Here is a 21,813-nt window from a genome sequence, read left to right on the forward strand (position 1 = left end):
TCTGTTCTGCTGGGGAACATAGAACCAGGCCTGGTCTTTACAGACTGTCTGTTCTGCTGGGAAACAGAACCAGGCCTGGTCTTTATAGACTGTCTGTTCTGCTGGGGAACATAGAACCAGGCCTGGTCTTTACAGACTGTCTGTTCTGCTGGGGAACATAGAACCAGGCCTGGTCTTTACAGACTGTCTGTTCTGCTGGGGAACATAGAACCAGGCCTGGTCTTTACAGACTGTCTGTTCTGCTGGGGAACATAGAACCAGGCCTGGTCTTTACAGACTGTCTGTTCTGCTGGGGAACATAGAACCAGGCCTGGTCTTTACAGACTGTCTGTTCTGCTGGGGAACATAGAACCAGGCCTGGTCTTTACAGACTGTGGTCTAGTTCAAACAGAGCAGATGGACTCTCCCCTACACTGTTATCATGGGCATATGACAAATAAACTGCTGTTATGCTTTGCTAGAAAGAGACAGCAAATTCAGAGAGTAAATGGAGGGCTGTCAGGCCTATATTCTATGTGGCTGTGCAGTCCTCATTTAGCCCACAGTATAAATCACAGTAAATCATTTGTTCAAATGAAAAAGATAGCAGCAGCACATTTCCTGAGTCTAAAAATACTGAGATGGAAAGATAAACAATGAGAGTAGCTAGTAGAGACATGACCTTTTACTGGAGTCAAACACTGGCTCCGTTTATTACCCCCCTCCCTGAACTCAACTAGAACTCAATCTAGAGCGATAAGCATCAACTCCGGGGTCAATCCAAAGCTATGGGAATAGCAGCGGACATATTTATCTGTCAGGACCATCCTGATTCAGGAAGCTCAGAGAAGTGCCAGAAGAAAAGTCAACTGCCAATGATTGGATGTGCACAGATCTGACTGGCATCCTTCCAGACCACAGAGTGTTGACTGGTGTCCAGACAGACGTTCAGGCTTAACACAAAGGAGAGATGTGGTAGTCAGAGGTCTGGCTCCTATTCATATGTTTACAGCTCATCTGTTACATAACCAAGGTTGATAGACAGAGGTCAGCATCTGTTCTGGAGAATACTTGTTAATTAGGATGTGTATACATGTGTGCGGGACTCACTCTTTGCAGGCGTTGGAGACGTGGGTGGGTACAGTGTATTTACAGTCCATGATCATGGTGAGGGTCTCACTGTCGTTGGCCTCCTGGAAGGGGGGCTGTCCACACACCAGCATGAACAGGATCACACCAAGACTCCAGATATCTAACAGGAGGAAGAGGAGAGAGAGAAGGTGAATGGATCATTCTGCTACACTAGAACCTGGCTGGGTACTGTAGAACCATCTGTAGGTTCAGAGCACTGTGTTCTGTCAGCCCTGGGATTCTGCTGGCCTGGGCTAAACAGTCTGGATTCCCCCTGCTGCGACTACCTTGGTGATTCAAAATCAAATAGTGTGTATGTGTGTGTGTGTGGGGGGGGGGGGGGAATTAACCACACAGACCCCAAACACCCCAGCTCAACATCACTGTGGTTACCCACTCCAATTTGCATACCGCCCCAACAGATCCACAGATGATGCAATCTCTATTGCACTCCACACTGCCCTTCCCCACCTGGACAAAAGGAACACCTATGTGAGAATGCTAATTCATTGACAACAGCTCAGCGTTCAACAACATAGTGCCCTCAAAGCTCATCACTAAGCTAAGGACCCTGAGACTAAACACCAACTGCAACCCGGACTTCCTGACTGGCCGCCCCCAGGTGGTAAGGGTAGGTAACAACACATCTGCCACGCTGATCCTCAACACGGGGGCCCCTTAGGGGTGCGTGCTCAGTCCCCTCCTTTAGTCCCTGTTCACTCATGAATGCATGGCCAGGCACGACTCCAACACCATCATTACATTTTCCGATGACAACGATGAGACAGCCTATAAGGTGGCCGTGTGGTTCCAGGACAACAACCTCTCCCTCAACTTGATTAATACAAAAGGAGATGATTGTGGACTACAGGAAAAAGAGGACAGAGCACGTCCCCATTCTCATCGACGGGGCTGCAGTGGAGCAGGTTGAGAGATTCAAGTTCCTTGGTTTCCACATCACCAACAAAATAACATGGTCCAAGCACACCAAGACAGTCGTGAAGCGGGCATGACAAAACCTATTCCCCCTCAGGAGACTGAAAAGATTTGGCATGGGTCCTCAGATCCTCAAAACGGTTCTCTGCTACCACACGGCAAGCAGTACCGGAGCACCAAGTCTAGGTCCAAGAGGCTTCTAAACAGCTTCTACACCCAAGCCATAAGACTCCTGAACATCTAGTCAAATGGCTACCCAGACTATTTGCAGTGCACCCCCCCCATCCCACCACTGCTACTCATCTATGCATAGTCACTTTAATAACTCTACCTATATGTACATACTACCTCAAATAACCGGTGCCCACACACATTGACTCTGTACCGGTACCCCCCTCTATATAGTCTCACTATTGTTATTTCACTGCTGCTCTTTAATTACTTGTATCTCTTATTTTTTTATCTGCATTGTTGGTTAGGGGCTCGTTAGTAAGTATTTCACTGTAAGGTCTACACCCAAGGTATTCGTCTCATATAACTAATAAAATTTGATTTGATCACTAGCTAAATAAACCTGAACTAGAGTTCCAGATGTGTCGTCAGCTCTGCGGGGCAGCAGTAAACGTAGAGATGTGTCGTCAGCAGTAAACGTAGAGATGTGTCGTCAGCTCTGCCGGGCAGCAGTAAACGTAGAGATGTGTCGTCAGCTCTGCGGGGCAGCAGTAAACGTAGAGATGTGTCGTCAGCTCTGCCGGGCAGCAGTAAACGTAGAGATGTGTCGTCAGCAGTAAACGTAGAGATGTGTAGTCAGCTCTGCCGGGCAGAGTAAACGTAGAGATGTGTCGTCAGCTCTGCCGGGCAGCAGTAAACGTAGAGATGTGTAGTCAGCAGTAAACGTAGAGATGTGTAGTCAGCAGTAAACGTAGAGATGTGTAGTCAGCTCTGCCGGGCAGCAGTAAACGTAGAGATGTGTCGTCAGCAGTAAACGTAGAGATGTGTCGTCAGCTCTGCCGGGAAGCAGTAAACGTAGAGATGTGTCGTCAGCAGTAAACGTAGAGATGTGTCGTCAGCTCTGCCGGGCAGAAGTAAACGTAGAGATGTGTCGTCAGCAGTAAACGTAGAGATGTGTCGTCAGCTCTGCCGGGCAGAAGTAAACGTATAGATGTGTCGTCAGCAGTAAACGTAGAGATGTGTCGTCAGCAGTAAACGTAGAGATGTGTCGTCAGCAGTAAACGTAGAGATGTGTCGTCAGCAGTAAACGTAGAGATGTGTCGTCAGCTCTGCCGGGCAGAAGTAAACGTAGAGATGTGTCGTCAGCAGTAAACGTAGAGATGTGTCGTCAGCTCTGCCGGGCAGAAGTAAACGTAGAGATGTGTCGTCAGCAGTAAACGTAGAGATGTCGTCAGCTCTGCCGGGCAGCAGTAAACGTAGAGATGTGCCGTCAGCAGTAAACGTAGAGATGTGTCGTCAGCAGTAAACGTAGAGATGTGTCGTCAGCTCTGCCGGGCAGCAGTAAACGTAGAGATGTGTCGTCAGCTCTGCCGGGCAGCAGTAAACGTAGAGATGTGTCGTCAGCAGTAAACGTAGAGATGTGTCGTCAGCTCTGCCGGGCAGCAGTAAACGTAGAGATGTGTCGTCAGCTCTGCCGGGCAGCAGTAAACGTAGAGATGTGTCGTCATCAGTAAACGTAGAGATGTGTCGTCAGCTCTGCCGGGCAGAAGTAAACGTAGAGATTGCTTTCCAAATGACACTAGTCCCTATATAGTGCACTACTTTTGACCAGAGCCCTAGTGCCTATATAGTGTCCTACTTTTGACTAGCCCCCTAGTCCCTATATAGTGCACTACTTTTGACCAGAGCCCTAGTCCCTATATAGTGTCCTACTTTTGACTAGGGCCCTAGTCCCTATATAGTGCACTACTTTTGACTAGGGCCCATAGGGACTTCTGAAATCCGCCTGTCAGAGCTGATACTGAAGTCAGTTATTTAAGTGCAGCTGTGATTCAACCCGACTCGGAATAAGGAATTCATTATTACATAAACACATACTCTATCTTTAATTCCCAGCTTGTCTCAGAATTAGTCAGTCAGATACTTGCAAAAAGCACTTAAAAACAGAGATTACAATTACAATGAGGATTTTAAATAATTCTCATTAAGCCTAGATGCCCTCAAAAACTGAACTAAGTTGCAGCGTATAGCCTAGCCCTCATTGCACAAACAGTGCCAGTTAAAGATACAAAAACAAAAATAACTGTAGCTAGCCCACAAAACACTTTCAAATGCTCCTGGGTCCAACAACCTGTTCATCTGAGGATTTGAAAGTGTCATGTAATGGAACTGTTAACTAGGTCACAGGATGTAGGAATGTTGCAGAGGTCCATGTGTCACTGAGGAGGGTTGACTGACCAACAGCAAAAGGTGTCAGAGGCTGCTTGTAGTTGTGTATCTGCTGGGTCTTCTGTGATGTGTTGTATCATTCAAATCTCCTGTTGATGTCTGATGCCAGCAGCTCCAGGGAGGAAGGTGAAACTAGTCCACAGGGCTCCTTCTTATTTCTCAATGAGATGAGGGCCCGCCTCCCTGTTAAAGCTGCGGTCATATTATTACTGCTGCCTCTAGAGAGGCATCCAGGAGCTCCTATTCCACCTCAGCAAGCTGCAGCGGGATGGAGGGAGGGAAGAGATGGTGGGAGGGAATGGATGGACGGAAGGAGGAGACGTATGTACGGACGGACGGTTGGAGATGAGGGATACAGTCTGCAGTAGCCATGATGCACATCAAGCCTCCATCCCCACCACGAGCCTGGCTGATGAAATATTACCATGGTGTTTTAAGGGGACGGTCCCCACGATGTCAATGAGTACTCAGTGTTCCAATGGCATGTGTCAACAAATCCTAAATCAAACGCTGTTTTGGTGTTCTCACAATGAGGATTTGCTACATGGCAGCTAGTGTGCTTTATTAGGCAGCGGTAACCTAATGTAGCAGGCGTAAAATAAACACCTGATTCCCTACATACTAGTACCAACAAAATAAAACATGTAATTATATATATATATATATATATAATTACATGTTTTTTTTTAACTGCTGAGAGGTTATCTTCTGCACTGTTCAACCAATCACGTAAAATGTGGAGGAGTTGATGGACGGAAGTCGCTGGCTGTCTTTTCCATTTCCTCTGAACAGCAGAACATGTAGTTGTTGGGGACTGGGCGGAGCCTAGACGGTGGTGGGGTTGGCTCCCCATCCTCTAATAGGCTGGTGAACTACTCTCTCTCCCTCTCTGCACCGACTGGGAATCAGGCTCTCTGTATGCCACCACCACCAAGACTCACTAGCAGCCAGTTTAAAGACCCTGTCCCAGCAAACCAGGCTGCTAGTTTGAGTGCAGTAAAATGTTTTTGCTCAAAACGGCGACACTTTTGTACCAAGGATATTGTTTTTTCAGATTAAAAATCAGACAATAGCCTATATGCTAACCTAGCTTCAGCATATCTCTGTCATTCTGCATCCAACCCACTAGCCTGTGGTTACATTTACTGTATAGTGAGACAGAAAACAACCCTGACCCTTCTGGGGGGCCTTGATGCCTCTGCAATGTTTATTTCTCAGTGTGTGTGTGTGTGTATATATTTATATTAGTCGTGAGATGCGAGAACAGTAGCAACAGAGATGAGCTCCAATGAGATTTGCAGGAAAGCCATGCATTGCAATCAGGAGGCCCATTGCTTCATTACAGGAAATAGAACACAACGTTCTGAATCCGTGCTTGGCTTCACATCATGCCAATCACACATGCAGTCAACTTTATTTTCCCATCATCAAAAAGAGAAGATTTCCATGCTGTGACCCAGATCAGACATCCTGAACCCAGACTGAGCCCTGTACAGAAATGACTCCCTGCAACTCTCCTATCTCTGTCCGTGGAGGAGCGGCAGATTCAATCCAACCTGCCGTGTCACTGTTTATACTGCCTGTCTACAAACTAGCTAGGACCCGCAGGAAGACGCACACATTATTTGACCAAAAACTGTGGGTGTCAGTACCTGTAGGAAGAGTACCTATTTCCACAGTAACCAGAACCCTTCTGTGAATTTATTTTGACCATGGGGGAAAAAGCTAGATCTATGTTAAGGCTGCACACTATTGCATAAATACTGCAATGTGGGTTCAACTGAATGAGTCAGGTAGAAGGTTGTGTTTCAACTTCCTTAAGTCCGCGTTTACTGTCTGTCTGCTACACATGCACACAACGTGTCAACTGGAAGAACACTTCAGATTCAGTATTACCTCTTCCCCTTCAAGACCAGTGACCCTGCTAGAAATGGACCTGTTGGTGACAAATCTAGAGCTGTTGCTGGCCCAGGTCTCTTACTGAGACACTTGAAGTCAGCCACAGCCTGCCAGCCTGTCCCTGCCACAGTACCTCTCCTTGTCGTCTCCAGCGTGTTTCCATATCAGGCTTCGGTCTTAAAAATAGACAGGGCTGTGTTAGAATGGCTAAGGGGACTGTTGACATTAAACTCTAAACAACAGACCTAGTTGAACGTAGGCGGTCTGAAGAGGCAGTGGGATTTTCAGTATTTGCATCTTGTCTTAGCCTAAGTATTGTCAATCAATAACCTCGAGAATTGTGCAAATATCCCCAGTCAGACAGACAATCATTCAGTGTTGACAAGTGGCTCATTTTTATAGTGCCAGCAAGGTATGTGGACCTGTCCTTTAACACTGAAATAGGATACAGAGCTGCTGTATTGTGAAGCTCCTTATCAATGCTTTGTTCAAGTAGAGCAGTGGTTCCAACTCCGGTCCTCCAGTACCACCAACAGTACACATTTGTTATTGTAGCCCCGGACAAACACACCTGATTCAACTCATTGAGGGCCTGATGATTAATTGACAAGTTGAATCAGGTGTGTTTGTCCGGGGCTACAATAACAAACGTGTACTGTTGGTGGTACTGGAGGACCGGGATTGGGAACAGCCCTCACATTTTTTCCGGTCCTGAGCAAATTTCAGGTCTGCTGAGCGCAAACTTGAACATTGTGAAAATTCTGTGTAACTTCCAGCACACGTTAACTGTGACACTGAAGCTGTCTCCGCTTTAAGTTACAGTTAACAGTGGCCTATCAGTGGCCTACCATCAGAAACAATGGAGAAAGTGTATCCCATAACATTTTAACATGGAAATAGCTGTTCTATCATTCAGCCTATAGTAGCAGCCAATGTGTGGTGTTCAATGTAGACCCACATTCCATGAGGCTTTTGAAAAAAACATGACGGGCTTGATATTAACCTGTTTATCCACTTGTCCTTTAGACAAACGAGGGGACTGAAAATGTAGTTTGTTGCAAGAAACCAGTATACAAAATAAAATGCATTATTATTCCCATACCATTATTACAGAGAATCAGACAAATTATGCTACCCACGGCCTATTGCCTACTTAGCTTATTCAAGCCTGTCTCAAAATACAACTATGCTCCCGAGTGGCGCAGCAGTCTAAGGCACTGCATCTCAGTGCTAGATGTGTCACTACAGACCCCGGTTCGATTCCAGCTGTATCACAACTGGCCGTGATTGAAAGTTCAATAGGGTGGAGCACAATTGTCCCGGCGTCGTCCTGGTTAGGGTTTGGCCGCCATTGTAAATAAGAAATTTGTTCTTAACTGACTTGCCTAGTTAAATCGAAATAAATATAAAAATGTAAGACAAAATAAAAGAACTCTTTAAATCCGACTCATTTTTAAAGACGTCTAGAAATGTACACGTTCTGTGCTCTTGTAGGAAGCAAATCACTCCCCTATTGCTGACTATAAATTCTCTCTAACTGGGCTAATAACTCACTAACTAGCAAAAGATATGAACAAAATGTGCACACGTGGCTATATGCAGCTCTTGCTTTGATCTCAAAACAAGCACATCTACTCGACCACAGTCATAAACACAGATCCATATATGGCAATGGTCTATTTGCATATAGGCCTACTGCAGATCTGATTGGTTAAGCCACATCGGTCTGTGTAGAGTACAAGCAGAGTTGTGCCCAATAGAAACCTACTCCTACCTACAACAAAATCTCTTGCATAATTTGTTTTGTTGCATTGACAGTGGCTATTATTGCGCTGATTCAATCACAATTGCCACAGTTAAGGGGAACGTTGATTGCCACAGTAAAAGGGAAACGTTGACAGTGTTAACTCAACAGTAAAAGAGAAACATTGATAGCGTTAACAGGGAAAACTCTAGAAAGTTGAGTGAAGTTCAATCTCATGCTTGTCACCATGGGCTGATATTTCTTCAGCGCTCTCTGACTGCTGCGTGCACACTCACAGCTTACAGGGAACATTGGTTGGCAACCACTGAAGTAGAACACCAACACATTCTCCTCGGTGCTCACAACTGAACTTGTTTATCTCAGGGTCATATGTGCATGCAGAGAGAGACAGGAGTGCAAAACTCAAGATTTGACATCTTTTGAAAATGTAGAAATGAAAAAGGCTGAGTTTCAAGTTCCATGGGGCGTTTCCCCCTCTCCTTAAATGTCTCTGAAATGAGCAAATGATCCCATTGCGACCCCCCCAGCACCGTACATACATGATGACCGGGATTGTCAGAACACGCCAGAGTCAGAGCTTTGAGGCAGACTAGTAGTAATCTTCACAAGATACATGAAGTAACAGAGCACATTGGATCTAAAATAACACTAAAAATGTTTTGTGCCTTCAGTTACTGTATGGATGTAAAAAGAAAAAGAAAAAAAAGAAGACATTGAATATCCATTTGAGCATGGTGAAGTTATTAATTACACTGTAGATGGTGTATCACTACACCCAGTCACTACAAAGATACAGGCATCCTTCCTAACGGAGATGCCAGCAGAGGAAGGAAACTGCTTAGGGATTTCACAATGAGGCCAGGGGTGATTTTAAAACATGAACAGATGGCTGTGAACGGTAGAAACCTGAGGATGGATCAACAACATTGTATTTACTCCACAATACTAACCTAAATGATTGAGTGAAAAGGAGGAAGTCTGTACAGAATAAAAAGCATCCAATTTGCAACAAGGCACTAAAGTAATAATGCAAAACATTTGACAAAAGGAATTAACTTTTTGTTTTGAATACAACATGTTGGTTGGGGCAAATCCAACAACACATTCCTGATTATTACTCTCTATATATTTCAAGCATGGTGGTGGCTGCATCATGTTATGGGTATGCTTGTCATTGGCAAGGACTAGGGATTTTCCAGGAATAAAACCCCCAGAATGAAACTAACCACAGGCAAAATCCTACAGGAAAACTTGGTTCAGACTGCGTTCCACCAGACAGTTGGAGATGAAGTCACCTTTCAGCAGGAGAATAACCTAAAACACAAGGCCAAATTTACACTGCTGTTTCTTACTAAGACAGTGAATGTTAATGCATGGCCCAATTACAGTGACTTAAATCTGCTTTAAAATCTATGTCAAGACTAGAAAATACCTGTCTAGTAATGATCAACAACCAACTTGACAGAGCTTGAAGAATTGAAGTCTAAATATTGTACAATCCAGGTATGCAGAGCTCTAAGAGAGACTTAACCCAAACGATTCACAGCTGTAATACCTGCCAAAAGGTGTTTCTAAGATGTATTGACTCAGGTGGGTGAATACTTAACTAATCAAGCTAGATTAGTTTACTGTATAATTTTTCATATGTTAGAATTTGTCTCCCACTTTTACATTAGAGTATTTTATGTAGATTGTTGACAAAAAAAATAACAATTAAATCAATTTTAATTCCACTTTGTAACAATAAAATGTGAATAAATCCAAAGGGGATGAATACTTATATGTACTGTACATCTTCCTGGCTCCATTTCAACGTGATGATTGACAAGCACTCAAAAGGATTTAACACAAGGCACAGCAGCAGGCAGTGATTATGAAGAGGATTTCTGTGCCAATGTTAACAGGGGAATTGGGGTGTGTAGTTTGCCTCCTGCGAGTGACATGAAGAGTAACAGATGTTGAGAGCAGCGAGGCAAAAAAACAGAGCAACCTGATTAATGCAGACAGCCACGTATCTCTCACACACACAGAAAGACACTTATGCATCAGTAGTGCTCAATCTCTGTAAAACATGTAGATAATGAGTATGATGAGAGAGCAGAGCCCCCAGGAGATGTGGAGATCTCACCACGTGTCTTGATGAGAGAGAGCAGAGCCCCCAGGAGATGTGGAGATCTCACCACGTGTCTTGATGAGAGAGAGCAGAGCCCCCAGGAGATGTGGAGATCTCACCACGTGTCTTGATGAGAGAGAGCAGAGCCCCCAGGAGATGTGGAGATCTCACCACGTGTCTTGATGAGAGAGAGCAGAGCCCCCAGGAGATGTGGAGATCTCACCACTTGTCTTGATGAGAGAGAGCAGAGCCCCCAGGAGATGTGGAGATCTCACCACTTGTCTTGATGAGAGAGAGCAGAGCCCCCAGGAGATGTGGAGATCTCACCACGTGTCTTGATGAGAGAGAGCAGAGCCCCCAGGAGATGTGAAGATCTCACCACGTGTCTTGATGAGAGAGAGCAGAGCCCCCAGGAGATGTGGAGATCTCACCACTTGTCTTGATGAGAGAGAGCAGAGCCCCCAGGAGATGTGGAGATCTCACCACTTGTCTTGAGAGAGAGCAGAGCCCCCAGGAGATGTGGAGATCTCACCACTTGTCTTGATGAGAGCGCAGAGACCCCAGGAGATGTGGAGAGCTCACCTGTCTTGATGACAGAAAGCAGAGACCCCAGGAGATGTGGAGATCACCACTTAGCTTGAGCACAAATGTCCCTGGTGTATAACGTGGTGGTTGGTGTTTAAGTGCATCCAACTGAGTTGGCATAAAGACGACAAAATTGGCAAGTCATCACTGGCAGGGAGTAGAAGAATTAGACTTGGGCGGTGTGAGCCTTGGGAGTCACTCACTGTTGTGCAGCATGCGCCAGGTGATTTAATTACATTATGGAGTTCCACCACTAAAATGTTTGCCAGATAGATATCTTACAGCTATTAAGTTAACGGTCTAAAATGTGCTAAATGCTCTGCAGTTGTACATTTCGTTTGCTAATTTATTAGCTAGTTAGCTTCTTCCAAACATCAAGCATTCGCTTGGTAACAGCAGAGAATCCCCTCCTGGATCAAGAGCCTTGAGCCTTTTTGTTACTCGTATAGTTTAGGTCAGAAACTACTAAAATGTTCGCAATGCACTGGTTAACATTTAGTTAGCATTCTACATGTACTTGTTAGCATTGCTAACCTTCAGATTAGTATCAGTGGGATTTGAAAACAGCACCCCTTGTGTTCAGTGTCGGTATTACCGAATATCTGAGTATGGCAGAAGGTCGGTATGAAGGCATGACAATCTGGATACCTCCCAAGCGTAAGAAGCACACAGATAACCTAAGACGTGAACAGCCACTATTAGCAGCCATGACTGAACTGCTCTCCCCACCTCATCCCCTGTCAAGCAAGTCCATCAACCAACCAACCAGGCCCATCACCAGAGCAGGAGCTGCAGCTCGTGGACATTGAGGTCAGTGAATCAAGCCTAGGGGCAGAGGCAACACTGACTAGGGTTGAATGGCGGGAACCCAGTTACTGAGATTTACCGCCAAAAACAACTCCCTTTTCCCGGGATAAATAACAGAGAAGTGTATATGAACAACATGGCGTGAAATGGAACTGTTAAATTATATGCGGTGACTAAATTTGGCTTCTCTGCACCCGCCACATGATGAATCATCAACGCTACGGGGAGGGGGAGGCAAGACAGCCCATCTCAGTATGGAGTGCAGTTCACTAAGTATGTAGACCTTATCATGGTAACTTCTTGTGTCACAGGTAGGCCTACATTTGCTGCAGCATAGTCTATGCTACAGTACTAAAGACTGAATGAGCATCTAATTTACACATCCAACTTTCAGGGGTCACCGTATTTTTTTGTAAAGTTTTTATTTTATTTATTTTATTGCAGTTGCAGAGTAAAAAAAAAAAAGGTCTAACACTTGAATATTGTTGCTTTAAAATCAGTGCACGCGCTAGCACTCTGTCTCTCTCCCCGTTCAATTACATCCTAAATAGATCATCCTGTTCTAGATGTCCTGGCTTACCTATTTCAGGTAATCAATTCAATGCACTATTAGCTTTATATTTAGCTAATTAATGATGCGTTATGCATAATAAGCTTCTAATTTATAGCCTTTGTCTGTTGCTCGCACAATACTCACGTACCTGTGCTCCCCTGGCCTCTCTCCTTAAAAAAAGTCCTCAGCTCTTGGAGTCCCATGCAGGAAAAGCCAGACTAGCATAGCTTGCTGGACATATTTTTTTTGCATTTCTTACACCAATAGGCAATTTGAAGGAAGAGGGATGCAAGCTCGTTTGCTGAATGTTAAACACAGCATCAAATAGAACTCGCGGGTAGTTTGAAAGACGAGCGAACGCGCGGTGGCGATAGGCTATAGCAGTTATTTATTCAGACCCATAACCATTCAATCTTCATGAAGAGAAGTGAAAGCCTTCTGCATCTAATTCTAGTCCTACATTATACAAAGGATGTCATTAGAATGGTGAAGATAAGGACAACAAAGTGTATTTAATTGAACTGCTGAAACCAAGGAAGGAAGAAAGCACAACTAGAGAGATAGGCCATAACAGGTATTATGCGTCAGCCTACAAATTATACAAATCTATTATATTTCCTATTAAAATCTAATTCACTAGCCTACTAGACTTGTAACTTGTTAGGCCACATTGTGCTGCACCAGAACCGCATGTTCTTTTCTGCGTTATCATGATTTGAACAATGTTCCTAATTCCAGTTCATAAAATACTGTACTCTATTGTAACTGTTCACACTAAAAAAAGATTAGCCTACTGGGGCTAGTTTCATTTCTTTACCCAACAGAGCATATAGCTAGCTACATCTATAGGCTTTTATGTTTTTCTGTTGTGCGTAATGTGCAGTATAGATATCCAATACATATATGATATAGGCTAACGGTACAATCATTTGGGCTTTTTTGGGCTAGGGCTCATGAAAAAGTCTTTAATGTAGGGCTCAAAAAGTCTTTAATGTAGGGCTCATCAGGCTCAGGTAGCGTCAGGCTTTCATTTTCGATCAAATCTCTAATCAAACGCAGACATAGGCCTATGTATATGCTTTATAATGCTATTGAATGACACTTCTGGTTTGGGCAGGAAATACCAGGTTAAATCAGGAGAATAAATCATTTCTTCTCGGGATGGAACGCTGGTAAAACACTGACCCCCCAGACTGACTTAGGGCCAAGGAAGACCCCACCACGTCAGGGTACATCAGTCGATTTGATCTGAGGTCTGAGCCATTAGAACGTATGCATCCCAAAACGGCACCAGATTCCCTATTAAGTGCACTATACAGGAAATATGGTGCCACACCATGGGAATCAGACCGTAAATAAGGTCTTCACAGGAGGAGAGCTTTCAGGGAACGTAGGTAGTAAAAACTGAAAGTCTAGTGGGCTGGTAGTGACATAGGATCCTGCAGAAAGACAGAGCACGGACCTCTAACCCCATAGTTCGTATATTAGCCAGAGGTGGCCAACCCTAAACCCGGGCGTACACTGCACAATTTTCTTCCTGATTTAGCTGTCCCAGACAAGTTGAGATCGGAGACAAAATCTCCACGTCGTTGCCTACTCGGGTGCGCGGACGTCACTGACCCTCGTTTAATGCAAGCTACCGATCCAGTCTTTGAGCAGTCCCAGACGTTCCGATATTTTTGAACACGTTGGTTTTTATCTCAACAAAATCTGCAATGCTCTTGTAGTGAGATGTGCAACAACTAGTTTTTAGAACGATCAGCAATAGCCAAATGAGAGCTTGCCAGAGAAAAAGCCAATGAAGACGTATCGCATCACCCAGAATGTATAGACTCAAGCAGGAGCGATGAATACTACTAATATGCATTTGTATTTGCCAAGAACCAAAGTGTCAAAACATTACAGCTCTAAAGTTCACAAGCAATGTTATTAGATTCAAAATGTATTGGCTACATATTTGAAGTCTGTATGGCAAGTGTGAATGTCTGACTGAAAACATTTAGGAGGCTGCTTTGTGCCACAGTCTGTTCTAGCTACGTTAACAAATCACATCACATGGTTTTCGCTAGACAGTGTGGTATCGAGAATCCTCACAACCTTCATGTGTTTCTCTCATCCAGGGATGTACGGTATTCCCATCTTGGTACACAAGGGGAGCTAAAAACACAGAAAAAAAGCCCATTGGTCATCTATTATAAGAATACTAACAAAACTAGCATAAACTAATAGCAAATTTAAATAGAGGCTGCTAGCTAAATATGCTAACGAGCGCAAAAGAAAATAAACAAAATGACAAAAACAGGCAATCCAGCTCATAAAGTTATGCAAGTATAAGCAGTGAATTTGGGCAGTGAATGTTTATACTTTAAGAACTTGCTACCAAACTCCTGTGTGTATCAGACAGAGATTCTCTAAGAGATTATTCTGAAGTGGACAGGTATAACCATGTTAAGTCTTATCTTATTGGTGATAGTCATTTACTTTGTCTCATTCTGTAATGCGCCATGTATCTCAAGCACACCAATTGTTTGAGTGTTAATTATTGTATGACTAATAAATTATATATTAGTTGAATTGAGTAAACGCATTCCTCGTTTTACAGGGTAATTCTTTGATTAAATAATTTAGGTCTATTGGTAGTTGTTTAATATACTATGCATAGCACATGCTTGGGTACCACCTTGACATCTCTGATCGGCTTGCCTCAATAAATTAACACTAGAACATTGGTCACCAGGATTAGCTGTTTGTATCTAGTCTATTAATAAATTGTATCAACGGTACCAGTTAGACACATGCTGATTATAGTCATTCCGAGAGGTGATGTAAGGCTTGCTACATTGACTAGATTCCTCCAGAGGCATACATAGAAGTCCACAGACTTACAGCTGATTCAGCTAAACAAGGTCCTGAGGTGCAGTTGAGCGCATCAGGAGTTATATTGTGGTAGATTAGTGAACTAACAAACTGCTGCAGGAGGGCAGCTACCCAGGAGTTTAGCTTGGTATCCAAGCCTCTCTGGACAGGTTCACAAGAGGCCTTTTCAAACTGCATTGTTCTTAGCCCCCGGCTATGTTATGACCAGACGAGACTGGTCCTGGGCTAGCTTAGCCTGTGTTCACACAAGCCTTTCTTAACCCTGGGCTAAGCTTTAACCCTGGGCTAAGGATTCACACTTGTATTCCAAGCACTGTACCAAAACTTGTATCTTGCCACTGTACAGAGAATGCTGTGCATGAACGACACAAACTTTTCTGATCCAGGCAAAATCACGCAACAATATTATCAGCATCATGGATAAAGCCAATTAAAATGTAAATAAAAGCTCTGAAAAGAGACAAATTTAGCATTTTCTGCCCTTCCAGCTGTAGAGTTTGCAGCTTTAGTTGGCTAAATGAGATGTTAGCCAGTCTGCTGCATAGCAACCATTTTTATTAGGCATAGCAACAAATGTTTTTGCCCTGTTGAAAGCATTTTGTTGTTTTTTGTCCTCAAATGGAAGGATGAAATTGTATGAATTTACTTATCAAAATAATATTCAGAACAAATTACAGGCATATGTCAATTAAGTGACAGTGCAGATTTTGTGATTGGACAGTGAGCATTCTAGGCGTTGTTCTTGACCCCGTTTCATACTGGCTATTTTGGCACCGTGTTTCTGGGGTGAACCCTGAAAAGTCGGTGCTAACCCTGCTCCAGAGCAGAGCCAGCTAGTCCTACGCGAAGATTGGTGCTAGCCCACTTTAGAATGTGCAAGTGTGATCTCAGCCCCAGGTTAAAATCTCCCTGAGCCCAGGGAAGCTCTTAGCCCTGGGCGAAGGTGCAGTGTAAACAGAGGGACAACAGGGAGATGTGGCTGTAGACAAAAATGGAGTGAAAGTAGTGGGAGAACTCATTTCCTTGCTTTGATCAAGTTATGGTAGGAATCTTTGGTTAAAATAGATATTCAGGGGCCTCCCGGGTGGCGCAGTGGTCTAGGGCACTGCATCGCAGTGCTAACTGCGCCACCAGAGTCTCTGGGTTCGCGCCCAGGCTCTGTCGCAGCCGGCCGCGACCGGGAGGTCCGTGGGGCGACGCACAATTGGCATAGCGTCGTCCGGGGTAGGGAGGGTTTGGCCGGTAGGGATATCCTTGTCTCATCGCGCTCCAGCGACTCCTGTGGCGGGCCGGTCGCAGTGCGCGCCAACCAAGGGGGCCAGGTACACGGTGTTTCCTCCGACACATTGGTGCGGCTGGCTTCCGGGTTGGAGGCGCGCTGTGTTAAGAAGCAGTACGGCTGGTGGGGTTGTGCTTCGGAGGACGCATGGCTTTCGACCTTCGTCTCTCCCGTGCCCGTACGGGAGTTGTAGCGATGAGACAAGGTAGTAATTACTAGTGATTGGATACCACGAAAATTGGGGAGAAAAATGGGATAAAAATTTATATATAAAAAAAAAAAAAAAAAAAAAACGATATTCAGTTGAGTGATTTACAGGACAGTAGAACACACTGCCTGCTGCTATACCAGAATTAGGCCTACTGCTTTTGGTATGTCCTGAGAAATCTATTGCTTTGCCAGTTGCACACAGGGGTCGTACAGCAAACCGGAGAACGCCATCGTGTTCATGAGTCATCTTTCCATAGTGGTCCCTGATAACACTTGTAGGCGAAGTCATGGTGACGTTGGCTAGCTAAGCGCATGTGCAGAAGCACGTAATTGGGTCTAACGGTCATCTTACACCGAACTGCGCACATGCACCCGTCAAATCAAAAGCACTCCTTTGCTATGAAGTTTTTAATGAAAATTAATCTCAGAGATCAAAGATTATATTTCAACAAAATAAATGTTGCATGAATGCTGATTTTATGTTTCTAACTACAGAGATGATCTCAGATCAATCTGAGCTGTTGACATGGCTCTGACCCTGATATTATGGTCACTGCTAGTGCAATGGCAAGGAGCAATGCTGTTCCTGATGGAGATGAAGCCTGGTTTAGGAACAACGCTACATGACCAAAAGTATGCGGACACCTGCTCGTCGAACATCGCATTCCAAAATTGAGGGCATTAAGATGGAGTTGGTCCCCCCTTTGGAGGCTGCTATAGAATCACTCTTCTGGGAAGGCTTTCCACTAGATGTTGGAACATTGCTGCGGGGACATGCTTCCATTCAGCCACAAGAGCATTACCGAGTTCGGGCACTGATGTTCGGCGATTAGGCCTGGCTCGCAGTTGGCGTTCCAATTCATCCTAAAGGTGTTCAATGGGGTTGAGGTCAGGGCTCTGTGCAGGCCAGTCAAGTTCTTCAACACCGATCTCAACAAACCACTTCTGTCTGAAACTCGCTTTGTGCACGGGGGCACCGTCATGCTGAAACAGGAAAGGGTCTTCACCAAGCTGTTGCCACAAAGTTGGAAGCACAGAATCGTCTAGAATTCCCTTCACTGGAAGCAAGGGAGCCTATGCACTGGCGCAGGTAGCGTTCTCCTGGCATCCGCCAAACCGAGATTTGTCAGTCGGACTGCCAGATGGTGAAGCATGATTCGTCACTCCAGAGAACGCGTTTCCACTGCTTCAGAGTCCAACGGCGGTGAGCTTTAGACCACTCCAGCCGACGCTTGGCATTGCGCATGGTGATATTAGGCTTGTGTGCGGCTGTTCGGCCATGAAAACCCACTTCATGAAACTGTTATGCATAGACATTTCCACATCACAATAACATCTATTACAGTTGACCGGGGCAGTTCTTGCAGGGCATAAATTTGACGAACTGACTTGTTGGAAAGGTGGCATCTTATGACGATGCCACGTTGAAAGTCACTGAGCTCTTCAGTAAGGCTTTTTTACGGCAAATGTTTGTCTATGGAGATTGCATGGCCGTGTGCTCGATTTTATATATCTGTCACTAACGGGTGTGGCTGAAATAGCCGTATCCACAATTTTGAAGGGGTGTCCACTTACTTCTGTATATATTGTGTACTTCTGTCAATGGTCCCCATTAGGCTACATTTTACAGGACTTATTTTCAAAAGTTAATGCATCACAAGTTACTTGGAGTAGGCAATGATTTAGTTTGGACATTTTTGTTTGGCATATAACAAGGAGTGGCAAGTGGCAAGGAGTGGAATGATAGCAAACAAGTCTGGTATGCAGGCTGATAATACTACAGATACTGAGAGGAATGTCTTAACGTGAGACAGTGTAAAAAAATAAATAAAAAAATAAACATTTATTGTTTCCCACTTCAAAACCCCGAAGTAATAGCATAATCAGTGTAGGCTATAACATTATGAATGCCCCCAACATAAGGCTCATTTCACATTGCCCATGACACATCACACAGTGCTTAACACAGATTCAACAGAAGGTTCATCTGGAGGTCAAATGTGGGATTCACCACTGATGGAAAAATTCACGGCAGCAGACGGACAGGCGGCGATTGGAAATGGTTGCTGCTGTGCTTCATTCTTCAACCTGTGCATCCCAAATGGAACCCTATTCTCTTGAATAGTGCACTACTTATGACCAGAACCCTATGGGCCATGGTCAAAAGTAGTGCACTAAATAGGGAATAGAGTGGCATTTGGGATGCAACTAAAGTCATTCAGTCATTTCTCTCAGGTCAGTGAAAATAATAATTACTGTTAATCATCTGCATCCCCCCATCCCTCCCTGTGCCATCACAGTGTTGAACTGGTTCACTCAGTCAGCTGGGTATTCTTCTGGTCACACCAGGAAAGCCTTTTTCCTCAGTTAACAACACAGAGCGAGAGAGAGGGTCATTTCCAACACTATACACTGAAATGTGTTTCATTAGTGATAATCATTCATGTATGAAAATATGGAAGAGCTGGGAATCATGATGTAAGATCAGTCGTGATTAGTGATGGGGAAATGATCCAGTTACATATCGAAATATTAAAATGGACGATACTATATCAATAATTTGACTCACAACTATCGATTTGTAAAATAAAAATATGTTTCAAGTGAGCCAACATGTTTTCAGCACTTTCATTTCCATGACTTCTCTCATGCGCTCGGCTTAGACAAATAGTGAGAAATATGTCTGGAATATCAAATCATCATAAATAAATATATTTATTCATATTAAATGCAGTATCGAATCGCAATACATATAGAACCGTGAGAATCGCAATACATATCGTATCGCCACCGAAGTATCTTGACACTACTGTGAGGTCCCTGGCAATTCCCAGCCCTAGTCGTGAATGAATCAAAGTAGTAATACATTGCTTTTTAATACGTAGCCTATAAGATGAAGTGGTGGAGGACTTCATTTGATGAGGCTATTAATTGAGTAGCTATGTGGTTGGTACAGTAGAGACAGGGCCCAAAGTAGAAAGGCTGAACTTTTGGAAAAAGTCCCACAAATGTATTAATAGCAGAAGTGTCACATCCACAGCGGCAGGCAATGTGAACCTGAGCTGTCAAGTGGAGCGCTGCAGTGGAGCTGCCTGCTGAACGGATCACGGGGAGAGAGAAGCTGGGAACATTCACACCGGCCGGCGTTGAACAGTAACACTACACAGACACATAGAGAGAGACCTCAAAGAGCTCTGTTCTTTCTGAGTTCTGGCATGGCTGCTCTCTGACCAATAGAGCTTTATAGATGGCTGGTCTGATGGCTGGTCAGTTCTAGGTCTATATCCATTAAGCCATGACGTGTGTACTGGACAACCTGCCAACTTGGCCACACAGCCAGGCAGAATGGAGAGAGGGGTTGCTGCTCGGGGTCTCAGAGAGAAAGGTTACTGTCAAGGTTTTAGGAGGTGAGAAATACCATTGAACCTGAGACACTGACATAAATCAAGGCTCTACTTAGATCCAAGGGGTCAAAGCAAAGAGGGTACAGACCCACGGACCTGAAAATAGCTTGTACGAAGTGTAAGTCACTTGTATGACTTGACGCAGTGGTAACTGGGAAGCTCAATGTCAAGAACCTATTGACACACCCTCGTCTCGTTCTATAGTGCTGGGCTTTCCAGATCATCCTGAGCAGAGCTGCTAGACTACATCAGACCTGAAAGTTCCTCACAGCATTAGTGGAACCTGCATTAATGGGAACAGGCTGAAAACATGCTGAGTGTGCGTCAGGGAGGGACCATAAACATTCTGATTAGCACTCACACGATTTGTCTCTTCAGTCATCAAATTAAACAAGCCTGTTCCTCCACTTCACTGTGACTGGGCTCTGCACATTCATTGCATAGTAAGCATTCTCACAACATTTAGTTGATTTTTCAGGAGACAATATTTGCAGTGCGTTGCCTTTCAAAGAGAGGTTGAATATAAATACTCTCAGCTGATAGTCACAGTAAATGTCTTTAAAAAACATTCTCTACATTTTTATGCAACAGGTTATTTCTGAGGAGCATTGTCTAACCATGAGTGGTACAAGGTCACCAACACCAGTCAGGTAAGCTTGTTCCATCAGATGCCTGGACCAAATCCCACCCTACTATAGCCCCTACCATTTGGAATGCAGCATTGGTGTGGCATCATCCTCAGACTGGGCTTCCTTGACACCTCCAAGCCCATACAACACCCTGTTCTGTCAGACTGACCTAATCCTCCTTGACACCTCCAAGCCCATACAACACCCTGTTCTGTCAGACTGACCTAATCTTCCTTGACACCTCCAAGCCCATACAACACCCTGTTCTCGCAGACTGACCTAATCCTCCTTGACACCTCCAAGCCCATACAACACCCTGTTCTGTCAGACTGACCTAATCCTCCTTGACACCTCCAAGCCCATACACCACCCTGTTCTCGCAGACTGACCTAATCCTCCTTGACACCACCAGCACCCTGTTCTCTCATTACATAGGAACAAACATGGCAGAGTGACAACAAACAGCCACAGGGCTGGCAGTAGACTGTAGTGTGTCTCTCTCTCTCATTGGTCACATTCCAAGAAAAGTGTTCATCATAACATACCCAACAGTTATCTCTTTTGGTACAATGACTCTTGCTCATTCACATTCCTGGCCTCATACTACCTTTGGTGTTCTCTGAGCAGTTACAAAAACATTTGCTGCACACTGGCTGTGTCAAATAGCAACCTGTTCCCTATATTGTGCATAGAGCCCTATGGGATTCTGGTCAAAAGTAGAGCACAATATAGGGAATAGGACGCCATTTAGGATGCTCACTCTGCCTGGCCCTCCGGCACCAATCATAGGCGATGGAGGGCGAGGAGGTGAGAGATTTTTATTTTTTCGCTAGGCTCTCTCCCAGGAGTTCTGACTAATTGTCCCCAGACAAGAGTCACCAAAACGTAACAGTACGCAAGCCAAGAGCCCCGAGACAGTGGAGCAGAGCCCCGAGACAGTGGAGCAGAGCCCCGAGACAGTGGAGCAGAGCCATGGGTCATAGGTAAGCTCTACTCTCTCACACTTATACTCTGAGTGCTCATCCATCCCACCAGTCCAGGGTCAGGCAACACTGCTGCTGGCTCAATGTGTGTTCAGTGAGAGGGTGAATTGATGGATTAGAGGCATTGAGATGGGCCTGTGACACAGCTCTGGACAGAGAGGCTGCAGGATGGAATATTGATTTGGCAGGGCTATGCTGGAAACCATAGAAATTGTGTGCGAGGCTTCCACTGGCTATCATGTAGAAATGTATTTTAATCAACC

At 44.6% G+C, this 21,813-nt stretch overlaps 1 protein-coding gene across 1 annotated transcript in view; it reads right to left on the reverse strand.

Annotated features, from left to right (window-relative positions):
• snrka (SNF related kinase a) overlaps positions 1 to 21,813 on the reverse strand; it is a 54,736-nt gene that overhangs the window by 29,227 nt on the left and 3,696 nt on the right. The window contains exon 3 of the mRNA XM_055924538.1: positions 1,090 to 1,231. Within this exon, the coding sequence (XP_055780513.1) occupies positions 1,090 to 1,231 (142 nt within the window). The remainder of the gene's footprint in view (positions 1 to 1,089; positions 1,232 to 21,813) is intronic.

This window comes from Salvelinus fontinalis, chromosome 6 (genome assembly GCF_029448725.1).
Source record: "Salvelinus fontinalis isolate EN_2023a chromosome 6, ASM2944872v1, whole genome shotgun sequence".
NCBI classification, from domain to species: Eukaryota; Metazoa; Chordata; class Actinopteri; order Salmoniformes; family Salmonidae; genus Salvelinus; species Salvelinus fontinalis.